The following is a 25,236-nucleotide window of genomic DNA, read 5'->3' on the forward strand; positions in this document are numbered from 1 at the left end:
CTACAGTCCCAGCCTGCCCCTCTCTGTGCATTACAAATTTACTTGTGTTAAAATATATTTTAAAAAGCCACATTTTTATCATGGGGAGAAAATAGCAACATTGAAGCAAGGAAAACAGAAAAAACACTTCAGGTCCTCTTTTCCAGTCCTACAAGTGAACACTCGCACAGCCCAAACTGCAGTGACATCCCTCAAGTGGGAGCCTCTACATCCATGGGATTTTACTTCTTTACTTTGGTGGCCACAGGAGAAAATTCCTGTCCTTCCAGAGGACAAGGATCAAGAGCAGTGTTTGAACTCACAGATCCCAAATGTGGACATCAAAGCCTTGCAGCTTCTACCTCAGCAGAGCTGCCTCGGCCATTCCCTTCTGAGACCCGACCCCTGGATCCAGAGGATTTTCCCCAATGTTGTCCTTTGGAAGTTTCCAAGACCAGGCTGGAGACAGCCCTGAGCAAGCCTGGGAGGCCTGAGAGCAGGGAAGGTCACAGCAGAGACCTCCTGAGCTGCCTTCCACCCCAAATCATCCCCCAGTGCTGAGTTCTGAGATTCCTGAGAGAGCTGTGGGCGTTCAGCCTGGAGAGGAGACCTTGAATCCCACCCGGCCATGGCAGGGACACCTCCCTCTGTCCCAGGCTGCTCCAGCCTGGCCCTGGGCACTGCCAGGGATCCAGGGGCAGCCCCAGCTGCTCTGGGCACCTGTGCCAGGGCTGCCCACCCTCACAGCCAGGAATTCCTCCCCACTATCCACCTAAATCTGCCTTCTTTCAGCTTCCAGCCATTCCCTGTGTGCTGTCCCTCCGGGCCTTGTCCCCAGTCCCTCTGCAGCTCTCCTGGAGCCCCTTCAGGCCCTGCCAGGGGCTCTGAGGTGTCCAGCAGGGACAGGGCAGGACAGACAGGTGACAGTGACATCAGGCTGCCAGGACAGCAGCTGATCCCCCTGGGATCCCTGCACTGAAGGACTCGGGTCCATCCCAGCCTGAAATCCGTCCCAGGGGAGCTCAGAGCTCTGCACATCTGCAGTTCCTGGGGTGTGAGGCACAGCAAGGGACAGGGAGCTCCAGGCTTCTGTCCAAGGGGCCACTCCAGAGCCCCCAGGCAGGGACTGGGCCCTCAGGGAAGTGCTGCTGCTCCAGGCTGAGGAAGCTGCTGGAGGGACAGCACATGAAGCTCCCTGCGACTTCCCCAGGAGAGCTTCCCATTCCAAGAGAATTCCGGAGCACCACGCCACAGGCAAGCAGAACTCCACCTGCCCCGCACGAAGGACACAATCCCACACTTTCCCATTTCCTATTTATCTTCACTCCAGCATCTTCCTTAACTTCCTGTAATCATCTAAAACATCGTGCTAAGAAAACTGGGATTTTATGGAGTGATTGGATCCCGCTACAGAATTCCAGAAGCAGCCAGCCCCAGCCACATGCCAGGCACACAAGGAAACGTTCCTATGGACAATTTGTGACGTGGATGGATTAGGAGGGAAATATTAATGCAGCCTGGGGCTTCTGGCCAGGAAAAGGCTCAAAAAGAAACAACTTTACAACAATTCCAGCCTCTGCCTAAATCCCTCCGCTGCGTCAGGAAGGGCTTGAAGTCCCGACTGGAAGCCCACAAACATCAGTGTTTTGTCACATGTGAAAAATATCCTCAAAACTCTTCTACTGTGACAAAAGACCTCAAGGGCCACCTTCTTTTTAAGATTAGAAAGGCAGAGTGCCACTGTACCCCTGCAATTCCCTTGAGGGAATCCAAGCAGTGCCCAAACCAACCACTTCAGGGTTTATTCCCTCGCCAAGGAAGGGAAAATCCAGAATTCCCAGCTCTCCTTTGGGCTCACTGGAACCTCAGTGCAGTATTCCACAAACACTGCTCAAAATGACACAAAGACCCCCAATTAGTTACAGCTAAGATCAAACCAGGAAAAATGGGATTGGCTGCTGTCAGTCCCTGATTTTAATGGTGATTTAGTAGGAAACCCGGATTTAATCTTTTTTGACCTTGTTCTGTATCCAGGAGCTCCTCAACAGCTCTGACTGTTCAAACAGCTCAGTTAGCAAACACATCAGTGACTGTGTGAGCTTTACTGCTGCTTCCCACTGCCCCTCAGTGCCACAAAAACACTGGGAAAGTGAAAAGGGTACAAGAACAGTCACCAGGTCACGCATCACTTCAGCATTCCGTCCTGAAGCTGCTCCAAAACAGAAACCAGAAAGCAACATTCAAAACATGAAAACAGAATTCAGTGACATTCTCGAAGTTTAAAATTCTTCAGCTGAAAGAAGCAGAACATTGAGGAAAATGGAAATTTTCCAGACAATAGGAATTTATAGATGACTATTTAAAACACACCATGTTAATAAACTGATTTTTTGGTTGAAAACAACTAAACTTTCAGAAATTTAAAAACATTTAAGTGCATTCTAAGGATTAGCTTGAGACATTCAATTGTCCACTGGCACCACAAGAGAGCTCCTGCTCCAAGACAGCTCCTGCTTCTTCCCATATTTTCCCAACACCATAAAATGCCAATCCAATTTTTAACCCTCAGAAATTCACTCTGCGGAAGCAAAACTTTAAGTTCTTATTTCAGCAAGTGAGAAAATTGAGGAAGCTCCGAGGTCTGGGTGAGAACCAGAACCACAAGGAGCTGCTCAGCTGCCTGCTGGAGGCTTGGCAGAAACAGGAATTATGTTCCAGCATCAGTCATGGGGAAGGGAATCACGGAATCCTTTAGCTTGGAAATCGTCTCCAAGACCATCCATTGCAACCACCCCCAGCACTGCCAAGGCCACCACTGACCGTGTCCCCAAGTGCCACAGCCACAGGGCTTTTAAACCCCTCCTGGCATGGGGACTCAGCCCTGCCCTGGGCAGCTGTGCCAGGGCTGGGCAGCCTTTCCAGGAGGAATATTCCCAATATCCACCCTGAGCTGCCCTGGCCCAGCCTGGGGCCATTCCCTCTGCTCCTGTCCCTGTTCCCTGGAGCACAGCCCAACCCCCCGGCTGTCCCCTCCTGGCAGGAGCTGTGCAGAGCCACAAGGGCCCCCTGAGCTGGTCCCAGGGCCGGTCCTGCTGCCCCATCCCAGCTCCATCTCCTGTGGGATCTCTCTCTCCCTGCCTGCCCTGCAGGAAGCTTTGAGGGTCTCAGCCAGAGATGGATCAACCCATGGAAGCTCAGGGACACCGCACAAAAGCAGCAGGAGGAGCAGGATCTTCCCTTTCAGGACCTGTAAGACCCCCTCAACCCAGAACTAAACCAGCCTGCAGGTCATTCCAAGCTTTGCCAAACAAAAATCAGGGATATTTGGTCCCCAAAGCTCCCAGCTCACCCCTGACCACACACGCCCACTCTCTTTCCCACTCCTAATTCACTGAAGAACAACAAAAACCCCAAACCCTCGTCTGGATCCCTTTAGTTTTGCACGCTCAGTATCCTGGCAAGTGACATCCTGTGGCAACCTGGCTGGTGCATCCCTGCACGGAGCAGAGGGAACAGCAGGAACTGGGCACTTCTGGAAATTCCAGCAGGTACCGAGCTGCCTCTGTTCAACTCAAAAGTCTGACCCCAGCTCTTCCAGGCTGGCATCAGAAGATCTCATTCTCTCACTTCTCCAACACTATAAAGGCTGAATTAACAAAACCCATTCTCTTTCAGCTGCTAGTCAAGCTTTTCAGCCCCAACCTTTTCTTCTCAGGAGGCATGAAAACACTTATTTTGGAGAAAATCTGTGTGTATCAGCTTCCCTCCACCAAAACCACCCCGTAAGCAGCTTATTGCAGGATACTGTAACAGTCACACAGCTTCAGCTGGTCTTAACTTAGAGATATTTTCAATTGGTGCCTGGAACAAACTTCTGACACGCTGGAGTACGAGGAATCACGTCAAAGTGAAAAGATCCCTAGCACAGGTTATTAATCCCAAATTTAATATATATTCAAAATATTTTCTCCCTTTGTCTGTCCTGTATTCAAATTGCTTCTGCAAAAGTGAAGCAGCACTTCTGGTGAATTTAGTTTCACTTTCTGGCCTCCAGCCCTGCCTTCTGAAGAGCCTTCCTGCGCAACCCAGCGGGTTCCAGAGCCACAGGGGGCCTGGGGGGCTGTGCCTGTCCCGATCCTCAGCACACGCTTTGCCGCCGGCACAGAGGAGGGCAAAGAGGGCGAGAAGCACCAGGCTGCCACCCTGCCACCACACCTGGGTGACCTGCAGCTCCCCCAGGCCGGGGCTGACACCAGAGCTGCGAGGAAATGCCACGCTCAGAATTCCCACTCTGGAAATGCCACGCTGAGAATTCCCACCCTGGCAATGCCACGCTGAGAATTCCCACTCTGGAAACGCCACGCTGAGAATTCCCACCCTGGCAATGCCACGCTCAGAATTCCCACCCTGGCAATGCCACGCTCAGAATTCCCACCCTGGCAATGCCACGCTCAGAATTCCCACTCTGGAAACGCCACGCTGAGAATTCTCACTCTGGCAATGCCACGCTGAGAATTCCCACTCTGGCAATGCCACGCTGAGGAGAATTCCCACTCTGGCAATGCCACGCTGAGGAGAATTCCCACTCTGGAAACGCCACGCTCAGAATTCCCACTCTGGCAATGCCACGCTGAGGAGAATTCCCACTCTGGCAATGCCACGCTCAGAATTCCCACTCTGGCAATGCCACGCTGAGGAGAATTCCCACTCTGGCAATGCCATGCTGAGAATTCCCACCCTGGCAATGCCACGCTGAGGAGAATTCTCACTCTGGCAATGCCATGCTGAGGAGAATTCCCACTCTGGAAGTGCCACGCTGAGGAGAATTCCCACTCTGGAAACGCCATGCTGAGGAGAATTCCCACTCTGCTCCCTGTCTATTTCATAAATTCCTAAATTCCTGGCACGCTTTGGGCTGGAAGGAACCCTAAAGCCCATCCAGTTCCAGCTCTTTGTCAGGGGCAGGGACACAAACTGAGCTGGAAACTGTATCCAGGACATTAACTCACTCCGAGTATCCATTTTTTAAAGTCTTTACTGTTTCCCCGTGCAGATGCAACAGTTGCCTGGGGATGAACTCGAGGTTCTGCAGCCCCCGAGCTCATCCACAGGCGGACCAAACGCTGCCCCTTCCCCCCACACAGGAGGAGGAATTCGCCTCCAGAAAAGCCCAGATTAAACCCCTGAGCGCAGCACCGAGACCCGGCAGAGGCCGCAGCCACAGGAGCGGCATCCCAAGGGAGCAGCCCCACATCCCGGCGGGACCGCCCTGCCCCGGGGCTGGCACTGCCCGGGGAGGTGACAGCGAGCAGGAAGCGACCCCAGCCCAGCCCCACGGGACACAGAGCCCGCGGAACACCGGGACTGCCACGGGATATTGGGGCTAATTCACGAGAAAACGGACAAAACCCCAGCCAAGCATCCCCAGCAGCCCGACGCCCACGGCAAAGGCACCGCTGTCCCTCCGGCTTTGCAGAGGTGGGTTTAAAACCCACATTTTTTGGGATCAGACCTGCGATTCCCTCTGGAGACACAAAACCACCCAGGCAGGTTCTTAGAACTTCTAAGATTAGCTCGGGACGTGTTGTCCCAACAACAGGAAGACTGCTCCATTAGAGGTTTGGTTTGGAAGGAAAAGAGAAAGTAATTCAAGGGGAAAACCCCACATAGTCAGGAATTTCAAGGGGAGAAGCTCCATCTGTAAAATCTAATCCTGACACTTCCAGCTTGCCCTGGGAGCAACACCTGTCCCACAAATTTTACTTTTCCAAAGCATACTTTTCAAATTTTCATTCCCAACACATTTGTCAGCCCTGCTGGAGCAGCGAACAGCCTCGATATCTGGGGATAACTCGAGGAAAACTTCAGGGAATATCCATTCATCAGTCCCCATTCCCCTCCTAAAAGGGAAAGGGCTGATCCTACTGGGACGGGCAAATCCCACCCCCAGCAAGCCAGCCCTGCCATAAAGAGGCTTTTTCCCCATTTCCCCATCATTTCCCTATCATTATCATATTACATCCCGCAACACAACTCCCATTATCCCCCAATAACCCCCCCCACTCCCCGCAAATCCCGGGAATTCCACCAGAAACCTCTCCCGGGCTACCTTTGCAGCAATTCCCCTTTGTTTTAACGACTACAAAAAAAGATATTTAAAGGAAATAAAGCCATGTTTTAGCATACGCGGTCCTATAAAAACCGGGAGGCGCCGCGCTCGGTCCCGCCCGCTCCCCTCGGGGCCCTTCAGCCCCCGGGACGGCCCCGAACGGGGAAGGCCCCTGAGGGGAGCGGGCGGGACCGCCGGTGCCCGCGGGCCTCCGGTCCCCGCAACAAACTTGCGGCCCCGCGCAACAAGTTCCCGGGCGGGCCCCCGCCGCTCTCACCTCAGCCATGATCGCTGGTACTCCCGGGAAAGGGTCACATCGCCGGCAAGCGCCGCCGGGTCCCGGTGGGAGCGGCGGGAGCGGCGGGGACGGGACCGGGAGCGGCGGCGGGGCGGGAGGGGCGTGGCCACGTTACGCACGACGTCACCGCGCACCGCGGGAAGCGGGCAGGGGGCGTGCGGCGGCTGTCAGTCAGGGGAGGCCACGCCCGCCGCGCCTGTCAGTCAACGGGAGGACACGCCCTCTCGTGTGTTATACAGCGCTGGTCCAACCTGTCAGTCATGGCGGAGGACCCGCCCCCTTCCTGTCACTCAGGGGATTGGTCACGCCCTCGCCTGTCACTCAGCGCACAAGCAAGGCCTCATCTGTCACTCAAAGTCTAGGGCCACCTCCTAACACGTCAATCAAAGCGCACATCGCTCTCCGCCGCCTGCCACTCAACGCACAGGCCACGCCCCCTCGCCTGTCACGACGCCACGGGCCCCGCCTGTCACTCAAAACGCAAAGCCACGCCCCCACCCCGCCGAGGCGCGGCCGCCGCGGCCCCTCATGCCCATATATGTCATTCGGTACAAGCCCCGCCCATCACGTGTCAATCAAGCAACGAGCCCCGCCCATACCTGGCAATCAGGCGGCGGCCACGCCCCCTCTGATCTCATTCAATGCCCGGGCCGCGCCCCGGCCGCTGCTCGGCGCGGAGGCTCCCGCTCGCCGCGGCCCCTCACGGTCCCCGAGTGCCCCCCGCCCCGCCGGCACCGCCTTCGCATCATCGCCCCGCTCCCCCCCTCCGGCCCGGCCGCGGCCGCCGTACTCACGCGGGGAGCCGCAGAGGCGCGGGGGGTGTCTCATCGGCCGTGAGGCGAACGGGGGGTCCTAGGGGAACGGGGGCTCTCGCTGGGCGTGAGGCTCTTGGGTGACACAAAAACAGCTCGAGGTTACACATAAGACCCGAAACACCACCCCGAATAAAGCGAACAAAGATCCGGAACCGGCGGTCGTTCACCGCGTCCTCCCTGCAGCCCCGCTGCCTCACCTGCCCGGCTCAGCGCTGTCCCCGGGCCGGCGCGGGGCAGCGCCCGGCGCGCCCGTCGGGCATCGCGGCCGTGTCACAGCGAGGACACCGCGGCCTCGGCCGTGCCCCTGCGGCGCCGCGCGGCTCACGCGCGCCCGGCGCCTCCGCCGAGGAGCCGCATCCCCGACCCTCACACGCTCCCCGCGGGCGGCGCCGAGAGAACCGGCGGGCGCGACTTTGCCGCCTCAGGGGTGAATCGCCCTCGAGCGAGGCGCCGCAGCCCCGCGGGCAGGCCGAGCGCCGGCGGGGCGGTGTCGCGGGCAGCGCCGGTTCGGTGACACGGGGCGGGGGCGGGACCCGAACCGGCGCCGGGGACGGCCCGGGGCTGCGGCCGCCAGCACAGCGCGGCCCGCGCGCCGCGCGGCCGCCAATCGGCGGCGGCCGTGCTGGCGGCCAATCGCAGCGCGGCGTCTTGGGCGGCGTCGTCACGGTAACGGCGCGACGCCATGCTGGGGCCGCGGCCTGCGCGGTGAGTGAGGCCTGCGCCCGCCTAAAGCTTCGAGATTGTGGAAATTAAAAAGCTTTAAAGCCCTAAATTCGCTAGGAATGGACGATAAATTATAGCACGGAACCAATTATAACAGAGCATTAGTTATAATTAATGAATGGGAAAAGTTCGTGTAGGATAAATGGATTGCATCCCTTAAAATACTTACCAATACATGTTACATAATAAATTATATACTGTAATATTAAATTATAGTTAATAAATTACATAAATGGCCAAAACTCTTAATTATAAATGGTTTACCTCCCTTAAAACAAAGGGTAGCATTTAATGAATATGTAATAAATTATATTCTATAATAAATCAATGGTAAAATTCCTTTATTATAAATGGTTTACATATTTAAATGAATGGGTAATCGATCATGAAAGTCCTTTATTATAAATGGTTCACGTATTTAAATTAATGGGTAATCGATCATGAATTTAGTCTGTAATAAATTGTATTCTATAATAAATTGTATTCTATAATAAATCACATTCTATAATAAATTATAAAGCATAAGAAGTCCTAACAAATAAATAGTCAAAAGCCCTATTTATAAATGGTCAAAATCCTTCACAATAATTGGTAATATGTAATTAATTCTTGTACACAATAAATTATAATAAATGGCTGCACAGCTTTCTTACAAAGGCTTAAAATCCTTTGAAATCATTATTAATATATAATTAATTATAATACAGAATGAATTATAATAATATAATTTATTATGTATATAATATATTTATAATATTTATACAAGATTATACATATAATATATTATATTATAAAATAAAATATATTAATATAATATATTAATAATCTTTACAAAATATTTATAATCCTATAAATCAGACATATAACTTATAATAATTCTAATAAGAAACTGCAATCCCCCAATCTTGATTATAAATGACATCCCTTAAAATAATTGTAAATAGATCACAAATTATAATAAGAAACAATTTACATTCTCTGACACGTTAGAATATAATAATTTATGATAAATAAATTGTTGCAATTTTTATTTATTTCATTATTATATTGATTATGAAGTGCTTGACATCCCTTGAAATAATTTGCAATACATAACCAACCACAGGAATCCTTTATTCTAAATGGTTGAAATCCTTTAAAATAATTGGTGGTTTATAATAAATTATAATACATTAGAAAACGTAAGAATCCCTTATTGAAAATGGTTAGAAATTGTTAAAATCCTTTAAAATAATTGCTAATAAATAACACGTTATATTGCATAAGAAATGGCAAAATCCTTTAAAGTAATTGGTATTTATGATAAATTATAATATATTGGAAATTGTGAGAATCCTTTATTGTAAAAGGCTAAAAATTGTTAAAATCCTTTAAAATAATTGGTAACTATAAGGAATTATTAAAAATAAGTTGTATTACATGAGGAATGGTAAAAATACTTTCCTATAAATGGTTTGCATCCTTTAAAATATTATGTAATGTAAAATGTATTATAATATATAAAAAATGGTAAAAAATCCTTTCTTATAAAAGGTTTACATCCTTTAAAATATAGGCAGTATAAATATAAAATAAATATATAAATTTATGATTTTGTAAATATATAAATATATACATTTAAATATGAAATATTAGGTAATAGCTAATGTGTTATAATATTTAGGAAATGGTAAAAATCCTTTCTTATAAATGGTTTCTATCCTTTAAAATATAGGTAAAATAAATACAAAATAAATAGATAAATACATACATATAAATATAAAATATTGAGTAAAAGCTAATGTATTATAACAGATAAGAAATGGTAAAAAAATCCTTTCTTATAAAAGGTTTACATCCTTTAAAATATAGGTAATATAAAATATATATATATAAACATATTTTATATAAATATACAAATACATAAATAAATATATAAATTTAAATATAAAATATTAGGTAATAGATAATGTATTATAATAGTGAAGAAATTGTAAAAAACATTTATTATACATGGTTTACATCCTTTAAAATACAGGTAATATAAATATTAAATAAATATATAAATATAAATATTAAATAAATATATAAATATAAAATAAATGTAAAATATTCGGTAATAGCTAATGTATTATAATAGAGAAGAAATGGTAAAAAACCTTTATTATAAATCATTTACATCCTTTAAAATATGTAGTAATATATAAATTACCTATATATACCTATATATTAACTACATATATAAATATAAATATAAAATATTAGGTAATATATAATCTAATATAATAGATAATATATAATCTATTATAATAGATAAGAAATGATAAAAATCCTTTATTATAAATGGTTTATGTCCTTTAAAATATAGGTAACATAAAAATAAAATATATAAATTTAAGTATATATAAATATATACATTTAAATATAAAATATTAGCTCATAGCTAATGTATTAAAATAGATAAGAAATGGTAAAAATCCTTTCTTATATTTGGTTTATTCCTTTAAAATATAGGTAATAAAATATAAAATAAATATATAAATATAGATATAAAATATTAGGTAATAAATAATCTATTATAATATTTAAGAAATGGTAAAACCCCGTTATTATAAATGTTTTAGTCCTTTATAACAGGTAATGTTTGGTATTTATCAATCTGCAATCGCAGGGCGTGGCCGGCAGCCAGCAAAGCCCCGAGCTCCCGCAGGACCTCCACGGCTTCCTCAGTTTCCCTGGGAAAAGCCCCCCGGAGCCTGGGCAGCCAGGGAGCCCCGCAGGTGAGGGGCCGGGAGCACCGGGGAGCTGGGAGAGCCCCAAATCCACTGTGGGGAGCTGGAATGGCTGGGAAAGGGGGAGAACCCCAAATCCACTGTGGGGAACGGCTGGGCTGGGAGAGCCCCAAATCCACTGTGGGGAGCAGCTGGGAAAGGGGGAGAACCCCAAATCCACTGTGGGGAACGGCTGGGAAAGGGGGAGAGCCCCAAATCCACTGTGGGGAACGGCTGGGAAAGGGGGAGAACCCCAAATCCACTGTGGGGAACGGCTGGGAAAGGGGGAGAGCCCCAAATCCACTGTGGGGAACGGCTGGGAAAGGGGGAGAGCCCCAAATCCACTGTGGGGAACGGCTGGGAAAGGGGGAGAACCCCAAATCCACTGTGGGGAACGGCTGGGAAAGGGGGAGAGCCCCAAATCCACTGTGGGGAACGGCTGGGAAAGGGGGAGAGCCCCAAATCCACTGTGGGGAACGGCTGGGAAAGGGGGAGAACCCCAAATCCACTGTGGGGAGCTGGAACGGCTGGGCTGGGAGAGGGGGAGAACCCCAAATCCACCTGTGGGAAGAACTGGAATGGCTGGGAAAGGGGGAGAGCCCCAAATCCTCCTGTGGGGAGCTGGAACGGCTGGGAAAGGGGGAGAGCCCCAAATCCTCCTGTGGGGAGCTGGAACGGCTGGGCTGGGAAAGGGAAAGGGGGGAGAACCCCAAATCCACCTGTGGGGAGTGGCTGGGCTGGGAAAGGGGGAGAATCCCAAATCCTCCTGTGGGGAGCTGGAACGGCTGGGAAAGGGGGAGAGCCCCAAATCCTCCTGCGGGGAACGGCTGGGCTGGGAAAGGTGGGAGAGCTGGAATGGTTGGGTTGGGAAAGGGGGGAGAGCTGGAATGGTTGGGTTGGGAAAGGTAGGAGAACCCAAACCTACCTGTGGGAAGAACTGGAATGGTTGGGTTGGGAAAGGTGGGAAGAGCCCCAAATCCATCTGTGGGAAGGCCTGGAACGGTTCGGTTGGACACCCTTGGAAAAAGCCCAAAATCTGCTTGCAGGAAGAACCATGGAGCCTTGGAATGGTTGGGTTGGGGAAGGTGGGAAGAACCATGGACCCTGGAATGGTTGGGTTGGAACCCTTGGGAAAAGTGGGAAAAGCCCAAAATGTTCCTGTGGGAAGAAGCAAAAAGCCCTGGAATGGTTGGGCTGGGAAAAGTGGGAAGAGCACCAAATCCACCTGCAGGAAGGATCATGGAAACCCCGGAATGGTTGGCTTGGGAAAGGTGGGAAAAGCCCCAAATCCACCTGCAGGGAGGATCATGGAAACCCTGGAATGTTGGGTTGGGAAAGGTGGGAAGGCCTGGAATGGTTGGGTTGGGCACATTTGGGAAAGGTGGGAAGAGCCCCAAATCCACCTGCAGGAAGGATAATGGAAACCCTGGAATGGTTGGATTTGGCGTATTTGGGAAAGGTGGGAAGAGCCCCAAATCCACCGGCAGGAGGGATCTCAGAAGCCCTGGAATGTTGGGTTGGGAAAGGTGGGAAGGCCTGGAATGGTTGGCTGCCCCTCCAAGCCCATCCCCTTCCCCAGGACAGGCAGCTCCCCCCGTCCCGGGTGCTCCAGGCTGGCCTTGCCCCCATTTACATTCCTAATCATTTCCATTCCTAACCTGGGATTGGTTGCTGTCCTCTCCCAAAATCCAGAACGTTCCCAGAGGCAGCCTGGCAATCGCTGAAGCTCCTCAGCGACCTTCCTGCGCTGAAACATTCCAAACGCTGCCATTCCAAAGATGGGAGCCTGCTCTGCTGGTTAATTACTGCTCTGCTAATTGAGAGGATGGATCAGAATCCATAACGCTCCCTGGCAGGAGGCTGTGGGATAAACGAGCTGGGGAAGGCCCAGGGAGGAGCAGGGGGGCTGGGACAGTGACAGGAGTGGGGCTTTTCCCAAAGAACCCCAAAAATCTGGGGCTGGTCCTGCGGGAAAGCAGGAATGCAAACCCCTTCCAGGCTGGGAACACAGGGAAATGATTCTGATTATTTCGATGTTTCTCCAGGTTTTTGATGAGGAAGGGAAGAATGTTACACCCCTTCCCCTCTTCCAGCCAGACCCAAATGCTGCCAGGCAAGAAGAGTTTTATTTTAAAAAGAAATAAAGCATCATAAGTATTTTTTTAAAAAGTGAAGTATGAATTTTAAAGTATTTTATCTGTTTTAGTGATATTTAGTAAGTGCTGACAACCTTTTATGCAAAATTATAAAATACAGAAATTAAAATATCAAATAAAAATATTAAAAATACCAGTTCAACTATCAAATGTGTTTAACATAATAAGAATTCTCTGCTTTAATAATATTTAAGCAAGTTACCTCTGTGTGGTTATGTGCATCCATCTCCAAAAAAGCTCTTAATCAAAAAACTTGGAGTTAAAACTCCTAAATTATGTTTCACTTCACTTTCATTTATAAACCTCCAGCAGAGAGGGAAAAAACAAAGACTTTGAGCTGGCAAACTCAATTAAGTCATGCAAAGAAGGTAAATAATTATTGGTGTTTTAAATGAAAAATCCTGAGCCACGGCATGACCAAAATGCAAGGAATAATTGTAATTATTTACAATTTATCATTGCAATTGCAAACACTGATTTCTGAGTTGAAGATTGGTTTTTTTGCCACGTTTCCCAGGCTGGCTGTTCCAAAGGACAATCCCAGGGCTTGGGATACCAACCAGGAGCAAATATACATCAAAAATTACTTAAAAATATGAATTGCGCCCAGAAAATAAACACTTTTTTAGGATTTTGAGACAATTTCTGCTTGTTTCTGATCCCTGAAGGACACATGGAAGCAGCACCTCAGCAAGCACGCCTGGCTTAGATGAGACACAGCCTCAACAAGACCCAGCTTTGCGCTTGTCTGGTAAAGAACACGCCCAACAACGCGACATTTCCTACCTAAAATTCTGCATTCTGGGGTTTGTCTGGTCCCCAGAATGGATTCTCCTATTAGCTGGGAGCAGCAGAGGTGTTTTTTGCCCTGCAGCCGGGCAGGAGGAGGGGGAGGCAGCCCTGACAGAGGCGGAGCTGGAGCAGAGGGTGGAGATCCTGCTGTGCGAGACAGACACGCTCCGGATGCTGGACCTGCCCCCTGCCCTGCTCTCCAGCGAGGCGCCGCAGGCCCACAGCGTGCTGTGAGTCCAATTATTGGCTTTTGGCAAGTGTTAAAGCAGATTATACGTGTCGTGTTAAAATAACTTTGCTATGAGTATATAATTCATTAATTAAGAGGATAATATATATTCATTATTTCAGATATTCATAATAGATATTAATTGTTTCAGATATTCATGATATATTCATTATTTCATATATTCGTGATATATTCATCATATATATTCATTATTTCATATATTCATAATATATTCATCATATATATTCATAATATATTAATAATATATATTCATTATTTCATATATTCGTAATATATTAATAATATATATTCATTATTTCAGATATTCATGATATATTCATTATTTCATATAGTCATGATATATTCATTATTTCATATAGTCACATTATATATTAATTGCTTCAGATATTCATAAAATATTCATTATTTCAGATATTCATGATATATTCATTATTTCAGATAGTCATAATATATATTCATTATTTCGTATCTTCATTATATATATTCACTATTTCGTATATTCATTATATATATATTCACTAGTTTGTATATTCATTTTATATAGTCATTATTTCATATATTCATTATATATTTATTATTTCATATAGTCATTATATATATGCATTATTTCATATAGTAATAATATATATTCATTATTTAATATAGTAATTGTATATATTCATTTTTATATATTCATTATCTCATATATTCATTATATATATTAATTATTTTATATATTCATTATATATATCCCTTAATGAAGAGGAGTTAAGCATAGCAGGCAGCTCCCCTTGCTCCTCCCAGAGCTTTGCTGGAATCTGGAACAGAAAGGGAGCAGTTTCCTTTTGTCTCTTGCTGCTCTGCCTTCCGCTCCCCGTGCCGAGAGCTCGGAATTCCCGCGCTCAGGAGCAGCTGGGAGAGGGAATTTCGCTGCTCTGGGCTCTGCTCCCCCAGGCCGCTCCTGTTTTACAAGAGCATCACGAAGATCAGGAGGAGCTGCTGAATCACACAGAGGCTGCAGTTTCCTCCAGCAATCCAAAAGCAGCACATGGCAGGCGTGGAAAAGCCCGTCCTGCTCAGCTCCTTGTGAAATACTCTGAGAATTCCGGGCAGAATTTCCCGGGGAGTCACCAGCCAGTGTTCCCTTTGTTTCCCAGGGAGAGGAATAAGATCTATGAGGAGATTTGCAAGGCTAAAATTGGCAGCGAGTACTTTGAAGAGAAGATCGTGCAAACCATCTCTGGAGCCGCCAAGACCAAGGAGGTGCAATGTGAGGCCCTCGGCGTGGCAGAGAAAGGTACACCTGCCAGGGCGCTGACAGAAGGCGTTTTCCTTCCACCCATGAGCCGCACGTGTTCCCCCAATTTCCACTTGCACAGCTTTAGGAGCAGGCAGGACAGTGTGGGTTGTGGTGGCCTTTTCTGCCCCTCCTAAATCTTGAGTTTAGTGCTGGGACGCTGAATCCACTGTAATAAAATTGTTATTAGCACGCCCAGAGAATGTTATTGTTGCGTGCAAGAGGCTAAAGAAATTGCAGGCGATGCTGGTCCACTTTCCCTTTGTGTCAGTGTATGTAAAAGGAGGGAATAAACTCCAAAAGTAGATAATAATCTGTTTTGAAAAGCTATTTGTCACTTTTTTGTGACATCAGCAGGGCTCATTCCAACCCCTGAGCACTTCAGGGCAAGTTTTGGGTGGGAGCTGGTCCTGCTCGAGGGGAGCCACCCCCAAAAAAACCCCGGTGGAGCTGCAGCAGTCACACAACAGGAGGAGCTTTGGAGTTGTTTTATCTGCTTCAATGATTCTTGTTCAGCACAGGCAACCTTTTCTGTAAATTTCTGTAAAAGGTGGCAATTAAAACATGAAATTAAAATTTTAAATGAAAGATACCAGTTCAAATATCAACAGCTTTGGAAGCAGAGGTGGCTCCAGCCCAGCAGCTGGGGTGTAGGAATAATAATAAATCCCTGCAATAATGTACCAAAATCAGAGCCCCGTGTGACAGGGAATTCGTTCCCAGGGACGGTGGTGACCCCCTGGGATTTGGACAGTTCACTGGATGCCTCAGGAACAGGACCTGCAGAGACAGAGGAACCCGAACCCCCAGCAGGGGAAAGCAGCAAACCTCCCGCAGCTGAGGAGCAGGGCCAGGCTGGGGCTGTCCCTTCTGCCACAGGTAACATTTCCCCTTTCTGCCCTGCTCTCATCCTCCCGAACCAGGCACACCCCTGGGGAAAGCTTCCTGAAAAACACTGCCTGCAAAGAGAGCTTGCTGAAGAGTCTGGGGCAGGGCTGCACTTCTCTGCACGCTGCCATCAGAAATCACCTTAAATAAAGATAAATACTCAGGGGCAAGGTTTGCTGGTACTCGCTTTAAAAAGCAGAAGCAAAGCACCATTTGTGAAAAATTCCAGAAGCAGCTGAAAAAGATAAAGGAAATTATAATAAGAAAAAATGATAAGATGATAAAATTATAAGGAAATGACAGGAAGAAAAAGTTCACGGTGAAAGTATTTTTAAAAAATTCTCTCCTTTTTGCAGGTGGAGGAAAATTCTTATCCCTTGGTTATCCTGTGTGAAGTTTTACCATGTTCAAAGCATTTCTATCCCATTCATCTCTTATCGGAGCTGCTGGGCTCCACGATCCTTGTGGATCCATTCCAGCTTGGAACACCCCAGGATTCTGTAACTGAGCTTCTTCCGTCACCCTTGCAGGGAGTGCTGCTCCTGCCAGGAGCCCCGAGGAGCAGGAATGCCTCTCGGGAGCAATCTTAACCTCAGCAAAGCTGCAGCAGGACTTGGTTGTCATGGAGAGGATTCTCATGGAGAACATTTTCCAGCCCAAACTCGCAGTTTATCGGCAGATTCCCGTCCTCGTAGGTTCGTCCCTTGCTCAGGACCCTCTTTCCAGCCGGAAATTCCTCATTTTCCACAGAAATTCCTCACTTTTGCCTGGGTAGCTAAACCCACCTGCAGCAGGCCTGCCTCACTCCAGCCCAATCCAGCTGTCCGCTCTGTCCCCAGCCAATTTTAGTCTCAGTTTTAGAAGTTAGGATGTCTTAATTCCCTTAATTCCCTGTCTTAATTCCTCAAATCTTCACTTCTTTTCTTCCTTTTTTTTTTTTTTTCCCTGCAAAATATTTGCTGAAATGGCAAATTTTTCTTCTGGTGTGAATAATTGGAGTGAGATATATAGCCCATATTATTATAGGTTATATATAATAATATGGGCTATATAATATGGGCTATATACAATAATATGGGTTATATATAATAATATGGTCTCTATATAATAGTAGGGGTTATATATAATAGTATGGGTTATATATAATAATAGGGGTTATATATAATAATAATATGGGCTCTATATAATAATAGGGGTTATATGTAATAATAATATGGTCTCTATATAATAATAGGGGTTATATATAATAATATGGTCTCTATATAATAATAATAGGGGTTATATATAATAATATGGTCTCTATATAATAATAGGGGTTATATATAATAATATGGGCTCTATATAATAATAGGGGTTATATATAATAATAGGGGTTATATATAATAATAGGGGTTATATGAGTTATATATAATACTATATATTATATATAATAATATAGGTTATATTACATAGGTTTTATATATGTATATATTAAAAAAATATATATAGTTATACCTATAATTAGGTAAATGAAATGTTTCCACTCAGATTCTGCATCTGTGCATTTTAGAGCCCGTTGTTGCCTCAGACACCAAGGTGGAAGAAGATGAAGAGGATGAGGACGAGGAGAAGCAGGAGGAAGCAGCAGAGGCAGCTGAAAGCCCAGCAGAAGCAGCAGGCCCCAGGCTGGAGCAGCTGTGGTCGTACCGGTGTGATTTAACCCGGGGTCACAGCGTGAGCAGCATGGCTTGGAACAAAGTGAACCCTGTGAGTCCACAAACCCCTCCTGAGCTGGCCACGAGCTGCTGGCAGCAACTCCTGAGCCCGGGCTGCACCTCAAACACGGATCCAGGCCTCACTCTTGCTGCTTTACAGGCTTTCCCTGCACATCACAGCTTTAGCTGGCCCAGAATTGCATTAATTGCTCCAGTTCACCCTGAGCAGCAATGTTCATAGACTTGGCCTGTTCTAGAATTGAAATTTCACCCCTGCTGCTAAACTTTGTTGTCATTGATGGAGTTTATTTGGGGTAGTTTAGACAGCATGTCTTTGTCTCTAACAGGAGCCTCCCAAACCAGCAGAATTCCTCCAGATTTAAGGATAAGATGCACAATAACAGCACAGAAGGCAAAGCTTCCTAAATCTGGTCATGTAAAACTCTGCTTTCCCACCAGAACTCACTTATTAAACAAAAATAATGAAGGGAAGAGGGGTAAAAAGCAGCTGAGGATGAGAAACAGAAACCCAGTGAGGGAGAAAAAAGAGAGAAAATAAAGACCATTTCATGCTTTTAGTGCACCAGGTGTCCAGATATTAAAATGTAAGACGCATTTTAGAGACTTCAGTCTTAGAATACAGGGCAAACAATCAGCTCCTTTTAAAATGTGAGTTTCACAAACTACTTGTTGAGTGCAAGAAAAGAAAAATCACTAGAGCTGAAGGCTAGAGGCTGCTGGTTTTTACTTCTGCCTATGAAAAGGAATGGAGGGAATTCACTGGACTGTGGAAAGCTAAAAGCCAGGAGCCTGAGGTGCTCTCTGAAGGCCTTTTACAGCTAACCCTGAGAGGGAAAACTAGGTACTCCATTAAATACTGCACATTAAAATCTGATTATAGCACAATGTATCTCCTGCATAGGAGAGAAGCTTTGTTATTCCAGACTTGGCCTTGGCACAAAGGTGCCTTTGGAAGTGTCCTGCTGAGCTCCAGGTGGAACTGAGGCAGTGCTGTTGCTCTGTGCCTGCAGGATCTCTTGGCAGTTGGGTACAGGGAGTTTGTTTCTCGGGATCAGAAGAAAGGCCTGGCTTGCTGCTGGTCACTGAAGAACCCCATGGTAACGAGCCCTCCTGTTTGCTTTTCCTGCAATCTGCTTTTCTCTGGACAATTCCTGCTGTATTTCCCTTTTAGCTACACTTATTCACTCTAGCTTCTCACAACACTGTCAGCAAAAGAGGAAATTTCATAGCTGTAACATTTACACCTCTGCAGATCCACCTGAGAAGGGATCCTTTTAAAACCAGCCAGTAAAAAAAATTATTTGGACATCCCAGTTACAAAGTGTCCCAGTAAAAATACTCTGATTGCCATAAACTACAACATTTCAGTTTGATTTCTACTGCAAACTTCTCTTGGCCAAAACTGCATCAGACTGATTTAAACCAGGCAGAGGCAAATCTTTGATGCATCTTTGCCACACCAGATACTCTCAGGATTTGCCACACCAGATACTCCCAGGATTTGCCACACCAAATACTCCCAGGATTTGCCACACCAGATACTCCCAGGATTTGCCACACCAAATACTCCCAGGATTTGCCACACCAAATACTCTCATGCTGTCACCATAGATATTTTTATGTATTTGGTTCGGAGTAGCCTCACCTAACTTATTCTCCAGTGTCATATTTCCCCCCAATCTTTATCTTTTTCCTAACTTTATCAGTCGTAGCAATAAATCCATGGTGCCAGCCAGAATTGCTGGTCCCTGTGGCCACCGTCACTCGAGTTTGCCCGCAGACACCGGGTGCCCCGTGCTAAGGACAGAGAGGTAACTGCTGCCAGCTCAGAAGGTTGCTGTGCTCTCTCCTGGCAGTGGCCAGAGCGCATTTTCCGCTGCGAGCGCGGCGTCACCGCCGTGGATTTCTCCGTGGCCAGCCCCAGCCTGCTGGCAGTGGGCACGGCCGACGGGCGCGTGGCCGTCTACGACGTGCGGAGCCGCGAGGACGCCGCGCTGCTGGACAGCAGGTCAGCTCCCCCTCCTCCTCCTGGGAGCCAGCAGGCCTGGGGAGGGCAACAGGCAGTGCCAGTCCCTCAGCCTCTAAGGAACTGCAGCTCCTTACCCCATTAATTGTAAATTCATGAATTTATAGTTCATATTCCGTGTCCTAGCTGGGACAGTCCGGCTCTGGGCAGGAAATGCTTATGGCACACCAGGGGTAGCTTTTGGTGCTTGCTCTCTGACCCCTCATGCCAAAACTGGAGAGAAATCAGCAAAAGTGAGGGGTGAGTGGGAATGAAGAAGAAAATGGGAGAGGGGATGGGTGGGTGATGAGGGAAACACCTGCCCTAAGGGCAGCTCCCCAAGTCTCTCCTACAAGGTGCGGACTGATTTCATGGCACAAGCACATAAACAGTGCCCTGAAACTAATTACCAAACATGTTTAATAAGGAAACATTCTCCTGGAGAAAACAACCAATGTTCAGACCATTTTTTAAAAAGAAAAGCTAAACATTTCTGTTATAAGACTTAACACTCATTACAAAGTGGAAGCTTGATTATTTTTCAAACATGTTGTCTTGTCATGCTCATCTACGATTTACCCCTTGTATGTTTTTTGTCCCAGTGCATCCCTAAATAAACACAAAGGTCCCGTGTGGCAGCTGAGGTGGGTGGAACAGGACAGAGGTGCAGCAGCAGGTGACAAAGAAGAGAGACTGATGTGCATCTCGGGAGATGGGCGAATGACCCAGTGGTTCATTCAGCAAAGGCTGGATTGCTCTGGTGAGCCCCTGAGGCTGCTCTCTCTGACTCCAGCTGACATTCTTTACACCAGTAATCCCACAAAACACCTCAGAGCTGCTGGGCATCCCCAAGCAGCACGAGTTCCTCACTCCTGTTTGACAAAACCTCCTGCTCTCTGCGCAGATGTGATGCAAATCAAGCGAACAGAAAGCGGGAAGAAAAAACTACCAGGTGAGAGAGAAAGGAAAAGTGAAGGTCCCATATCACAACAGGCAGCTGGAATGTGCTTCGACTTCCATCCAGAGGTAGGCTCAGAAAGCCCTTCCTGGCTGAAGTATTAGCCAGGAAAACTCTGCAGCAGAGCTGGGAGGCTCAGCTGGAGCTGCTTTAGTGGGAGCTAGCCAGGGACTTGGCCCTGCTATTTAAAGCATATTAACTTTGAAATAAATTGCTTTCTAGCTACTAAGATTTACCCCAAATGGGTGAAATGGTAACAACAGCCCTGTCCTCCTGATGCCTAGAGAGGCTGCCTGGAACAGAGGCTAGGCAGTGTTAAAGGAACAAAGCAGGGATTATTGAAAGGCTTCAGAGGATGCACTCTGGGCAGGGCAAGAGCCCAGCCATGGCTCCACCCAAGATAGTCACACGTTCTCACACTTTGATAACCCCACTCTTCAACCCCAGTATGGAAACAGTCCACGCTTTTCTGGTCCATTTCCATGTTGGGGTTATTGTCCCGTTCCAGCTCTGGGCTCTGCAGTGCCGCCCTCCCAGGCTGCTCTCCTCCATCCCCTGCTGCTGGCGCTGCTGGGGCTGCAGCTGCAGCGCTGTCCTTGGTTCTGGGCTGGGGGAGGATTGTTCTGTGGGACTGAGCTGGGAGGAGAGCTGCTGGCACTCTGTGTGGAGCTCAGAGTTGTGTGCCAGTGCAATACAGAACTGTGGGAAATGGGTTTATAGGGTAAATTGGAGGAAATGGATTTATAGGGCAGATTGTGGGAAATGGATTTATAGGGCAGATTGTGGGAAATGGATTTATAGGTAAAGCTCAAACTTCAGGCATCACTCCCAGCCACGTTACTCACATTTCCTTGGGCAGGCCTCAGGGCAGTTCCCCTCTGCGTGATGGCCAAGGCTGGGAGAACTAGTCCAACACCTCCCACTTCCAGGACTCAGCTGAGCTTCTCTTCATCCAGCTGAGTCCTTCCCCCACAGAGCACTTGAAGAATTCATGCATTTTCCACGTGGATTGCAGAAAATCCAAGACTTTCAGGAGTCAAACCCCAGCAGGTTGTGCATTGGTGGAGAACACACCCAACAAATGTGCAACGTTGTGGTTCCACTTTCCCCACCACTCCCGGGAGCTCCTCCTTGGCTCTGAACTCCTCCAGCCCTGGAGGATTTCTGCAGGAGTGATAAATTCATCCAACCTAGGCCACTTTTCCCTTTCTTTCAGGATACTGACATTTTTCTTGTTGGAACAGAAGAGGGACACATCTACTGCTGCTCTTGCTCAGGCAAGGAGCAGATTCTGGGCACATACAGAGGCCATGAGGTGAGTGACACACTGTAAACAAGGACAGCAGGAACTGCTCCACTCAAAAATGTAATCTTTGCTTATATTTAGTGAACATCTGCAACAAAAGAAACCTAAACTTCTTCTCTTATGTTAGGAATGAATTCCCATAGCATAAAGCATCACAGTCTTACAGCATTACTTTCTGTGCTGGCAGGATTTTTTCAAGTAATTTATTAAAACTGGTACTATAAACTGTTTTAAAGCTTTAGCGCTGGCTTTTTTTTAAGACAGCAATCAGAGATCTGATTGTCCTGTAGAGTTAAATAGTCTTACCTGTGGGAGGAAGGCTGGGGAGCTCTAGAAGAGCTTCTGTAGCTCTGCAGCAGCACCAAGTTCTGTTTTGCTTCTCTCCAAACAGGGCCCTGTGTACAAGGTTGCCTGGAATCCCACCAGCACAGACATGTTCCTCAGCTGCTCTGCAGACTGGAGCATCCTTCTGTGGCACCGGCATTCCCACACCCCCCTTCTAACCTTCACTTCTGTCACAGCTTTTGTTCACGACATCAAGTGGGCTCCAAAATCAGCCCTGGTCTTCGCAGCAGTGAATGAGAAGAGGGTGGAGATTTGGGATCTGAGCGTCAGCATGTGAGTAAGGACTCTCCTCAAGGAAGAGTCTGAAATTTAACTGTCACACATTGTTACCTCATCAGTGTTTTTATCAGATCATTCCTGCTCAAACCGTTGCATTTTGGAATACTCCTTATGTAAAAGCAGATGGTGGTTACCAGAGATTTGGGGTGAGAGGAGAAGGAGCTGGGTGCCTCCTGGAGCTGATAAAGTGTAAAACTGCCCTTTCTCTGCAGAAATTGTGGCAGAGTCAGAAGGAAAAATATCAAAACTGAGCTACTTTGGTAAAGATTGGATGGTCTGAAGTTGAGGTGACAGTTACCTGTGATCTTGTCCAGCTGCTCTGGGTTTTGTGTTACTGACAGTGTGAAGCCCTGGTGGATCCAGAGACCTGCCACATCCTGCAAATTATTCATCTAACAAAAACATTAACCATCACTCTCCAGGTTAGGACAGATTTTAGGCAAGCAGGGTATCTCAGTTACAGCAGCTGGGATGTTTCTGCAGGCAGAGCCCAAACCAAACTCTGCCTCGCTTCCCAGTTTCTGAGATAACCTAGAACACAGAAAGTGGAACGCGCAGCCTTTCAGCTGATAAACGCACGGTACTCATCAGCTCTTGGGTTGCAGCTTCGACCCCGTGCTCTCCTGTGCTGCCAGCCCTGAAGGGAACCTCAGCTCGCTCCTGTTTGCCAGCAACGCCGAGTGCCTGCTCCTGGGGGACAGCTGTGGCCAGGTGGGGGTGTGGCAGCTGCCCAGCCTGCCTGTCCCCAGCACCGAGCAGGTACGGCTGTGCTCTCGGGGCCCGGGCTCCTTCCCAGCAAGGCAATCCTGGGAAACACCCAGCTAGGGAACACTGCAGCAGGGGGGATCGCAGTTCCACCGCCGGCTTAAAGGTGGTGGTTGCTGCTCTTCTGCTGCCACACCACTGGAAATTCATTTCCTTTATAGACAAGATAAATGTTTGCACGCTGCCAAAAAAAGACAGAATAAATGCAACCCTGCCTGGCCTGCCAAAAAGTGCTATTTTCCAGCGCTAACAGAATTCCACAGAAGAATCAGCTCTTTTCCCTCTTGTTTTCCAGGTTGGCTCCTTGTGTGACATTGTTACTCCTGCTGGGGCTGTTAAACAGTAGCTGATACCCCTTGTCCTTCAGGAAACACTTCTTGTAGTGGGAACATAACCAGTTTGTCTTTTTTTATCAATAAAGTTTCTCTTTGAAGCCACACTGCTTAGAAACTTCTTTCAAATGGCCTCGATTTCCTCCTGGAAGTCCCCTCATTGCAGCATCAGTGCTCATGCATGGGTGGCCTTCTCTGGAATCCTGATCATGGAAAGGTCTCCAGAGTCTTTTCTCCTCGGCCCTTAATCCCTTCCTGCTTTTCCCCCCAAGTCTTTCCTCCTTGGGTTCAAAGCAGGCAGTGTTTGGCTGCCTGGGCTGGCTTTTTTGGGGGGCAGAGCAGCAGAAACAGAAAAAAATACCCAGCTGGAGGATTTCCAGGCACTTCCTGCCCACAGGAAACAGGGAGCATCTCCAGAGGAGTGATTAAGCGTTGCTGCTGAGCACATTACGTATGGAAACGTGTATTTTATAGATCCAGAACATGCAGCCTCTCTCATTATCCTGACAATAAACACCCAGCACTCAAACACATCACTGAATTAAGGATCATTTGTGCTGCATTAACATCCACTTCCTTCTGTGCGCTGCACACCTGACAGGGGACGTGCAAACTTCCCCTGACATAAAACTCCTCTTGGTGTGTTTCAAGGAAAGGCACTCGTTAAGGTGAATCATTTGTTAATCATTATTATAAATCCGACCAAAATACACCCTGTGTTTTCCATCCATGCCCGTGACTGTTTGCTTACTGCTAAAAAACAAGCTTTCTGTAACACATCATAACCCACCCTGCACACAGTGAAAATCAATCACCTGTAACTTTATGGTGCTGGAAGATGCTGGTGGTGCTAGGAAGGGCTCAAGATCTCCAAAGTTCCTCGTGTATTTTGTCCTTAAACATGGAATTTCTGACCATATAACTCAGAAATTTCCTCCTAGAGGCATTTTATTGCAAGGATTTTTTACAGAAACGTAAATACACTGAAGCCAAGATTAGAAACTAATAACTCAGAACCAAGCTCTGCTCCCAGAGCAGAGACTCAGCTCCATGTGCTGCAGGATCGTGTCCTGTCTCTTGGCACCCTGGGAATCCTGGCTGGGATACCAACAAATGGCACAAACCCCTCTGGAGTGGATTTTCTCAGCAGTGCTTGGCACTGGCAGGGTTTCCCCACAAGCACCCACAGGTAGCAGGGACCAAGGTGGGGAATGAAGAGGTGCACGATGCAGACACCATGGGGAGGAGTTAATTCCATTTTTCTTTGGGATCACCAACACAAAAAGACCCCAGTCAGGACTGGGCATCAGGCTGCGTGGGGAACACAGACAGCAAATGCACTGAGGGCAAATCCCATCACAAACAGCCTTCTGCTCTGGCAGAACACACATTAACTGCATCCACCTAAGCCATACCCCATAAACGTGCTACACCTCAGGTGTTCCCAGCAAAGCAGCTACGTGGACTTCAGAAATCTTTCATACCTGACTGAGAT

The 25,236-nt window shown here is 47.2% G+C and overlaps 2 protein-coding genes across 5 annotated transcripts in view; one reads left to right on the plus strand and one right to left on the minus strand.

Annotated features, from left to right (window-relative positions):
• Nucleotides 1–7,760, minus strand: part of MIER1 (MIER1 transcriptional regulator) — a 37,867-nt gene extending 30,107 nt beyond the window's left edge. The window contains exons 1-2 of one of the 2 annotated variants that reach the window (XM_038144229.1): nucleotides 7,399–7,760; nucleotides 7,181–7,273 (exon numbers count right to left, since the gene is read on the minus strand). Coding sequence is in view for 1 of the 2 variants with exons in the window: in XM_038144228.1 (XP_038000156.1) it covers nucleotides 6,366–6,374 (9 nt within the window). In the remaining variant the exon portion in view is untranslated. Of the gene's footprint in view, nucleotides 1–6,365; nucleotides 6,904–7,180; nucleotides 7,274–7,398 lie in introns of those variants that run through there. The other variant, XM_038144228.1, reaches the window with a different exon arrangement.
• A 15-nt stretch (nucleotides 7,761–7,775) lies between these two features.
• On the plus strand, nucleotides 7,776–23,846 carry DNAI4 (dynein axonemal intermediate chain 4). Of its 3 annotated transcripts, XM_038144225.1 has the most exons (18): nucleotides 7,776–7,906; nucleotides 10,575–10,683; nucleotides 11,721–11,759; nucleotides 12,720–12,787; nucleotides 13,499–13,581; nucleotides 13,705–13,852; nucleotides 15,009–15,148; nucleotides 15,872–16,027; nucleotides 16,567–16,731; nucleotides 17,586–17,782; nucleotides 18,762–18,848; nucleotides 19,608–19,759; nucleotides 20,359–20,516; nucleotides 20,661–20,782; nucleotides 21,931–22,029; nucleotides 22,412–22,638; nucleotides 23,250–23,403; nucleotides 23,705–23,846. In XM_038144225.1, the coding sequence occupies exons 1-18, from the start codon at nucleotides 7,884–7,886 to the stop codon at nucleotides 23,753–23,755; spliced, it is 2,178 nt and encodes a 725-aa protein (XP_038000153.1). In that variant the 5' UTR covers nucleotides 7,776–7,883; the 3' UTR covers nucleotides 23,756–23,846. The 3 variants fall into 3 exon arrangements, with proteins under 3 accessions (XP_038000153.1, XP_038000152.1, XP_038000155.1); XM_038144224.1 differs by lacking the exon at nucleotides 23,705–23,846 and having other exon boundaries at nucleotides 23,250–23,697; XM_038144227.1 differs by lacking the exons at nucleotides 11,721–11,759; nucleotides 23,705–23,846 and having other exon boundaries at nucleotides 23,250–23,697.
• Nucleotides 23,847–25,236: the final 1,390 nt, after the last annotated feature.

This window comes from Motacilla alba, chromosome 8, assembly GCF_015832195.1.
Source record: "Motacilla alba alba isolate MOTALB_02 chromosome 8, Motacilla_alba_V1.0_pri, whole genome shotgun sequence".
In the NCBI taxonomy this organism is placed as follows: domain Eukaryota; kingdom Metazoa; phylum Chordata; class Aves; order Passeriformes; family Motacillidae; genus Motacilla; species Motacilla alba.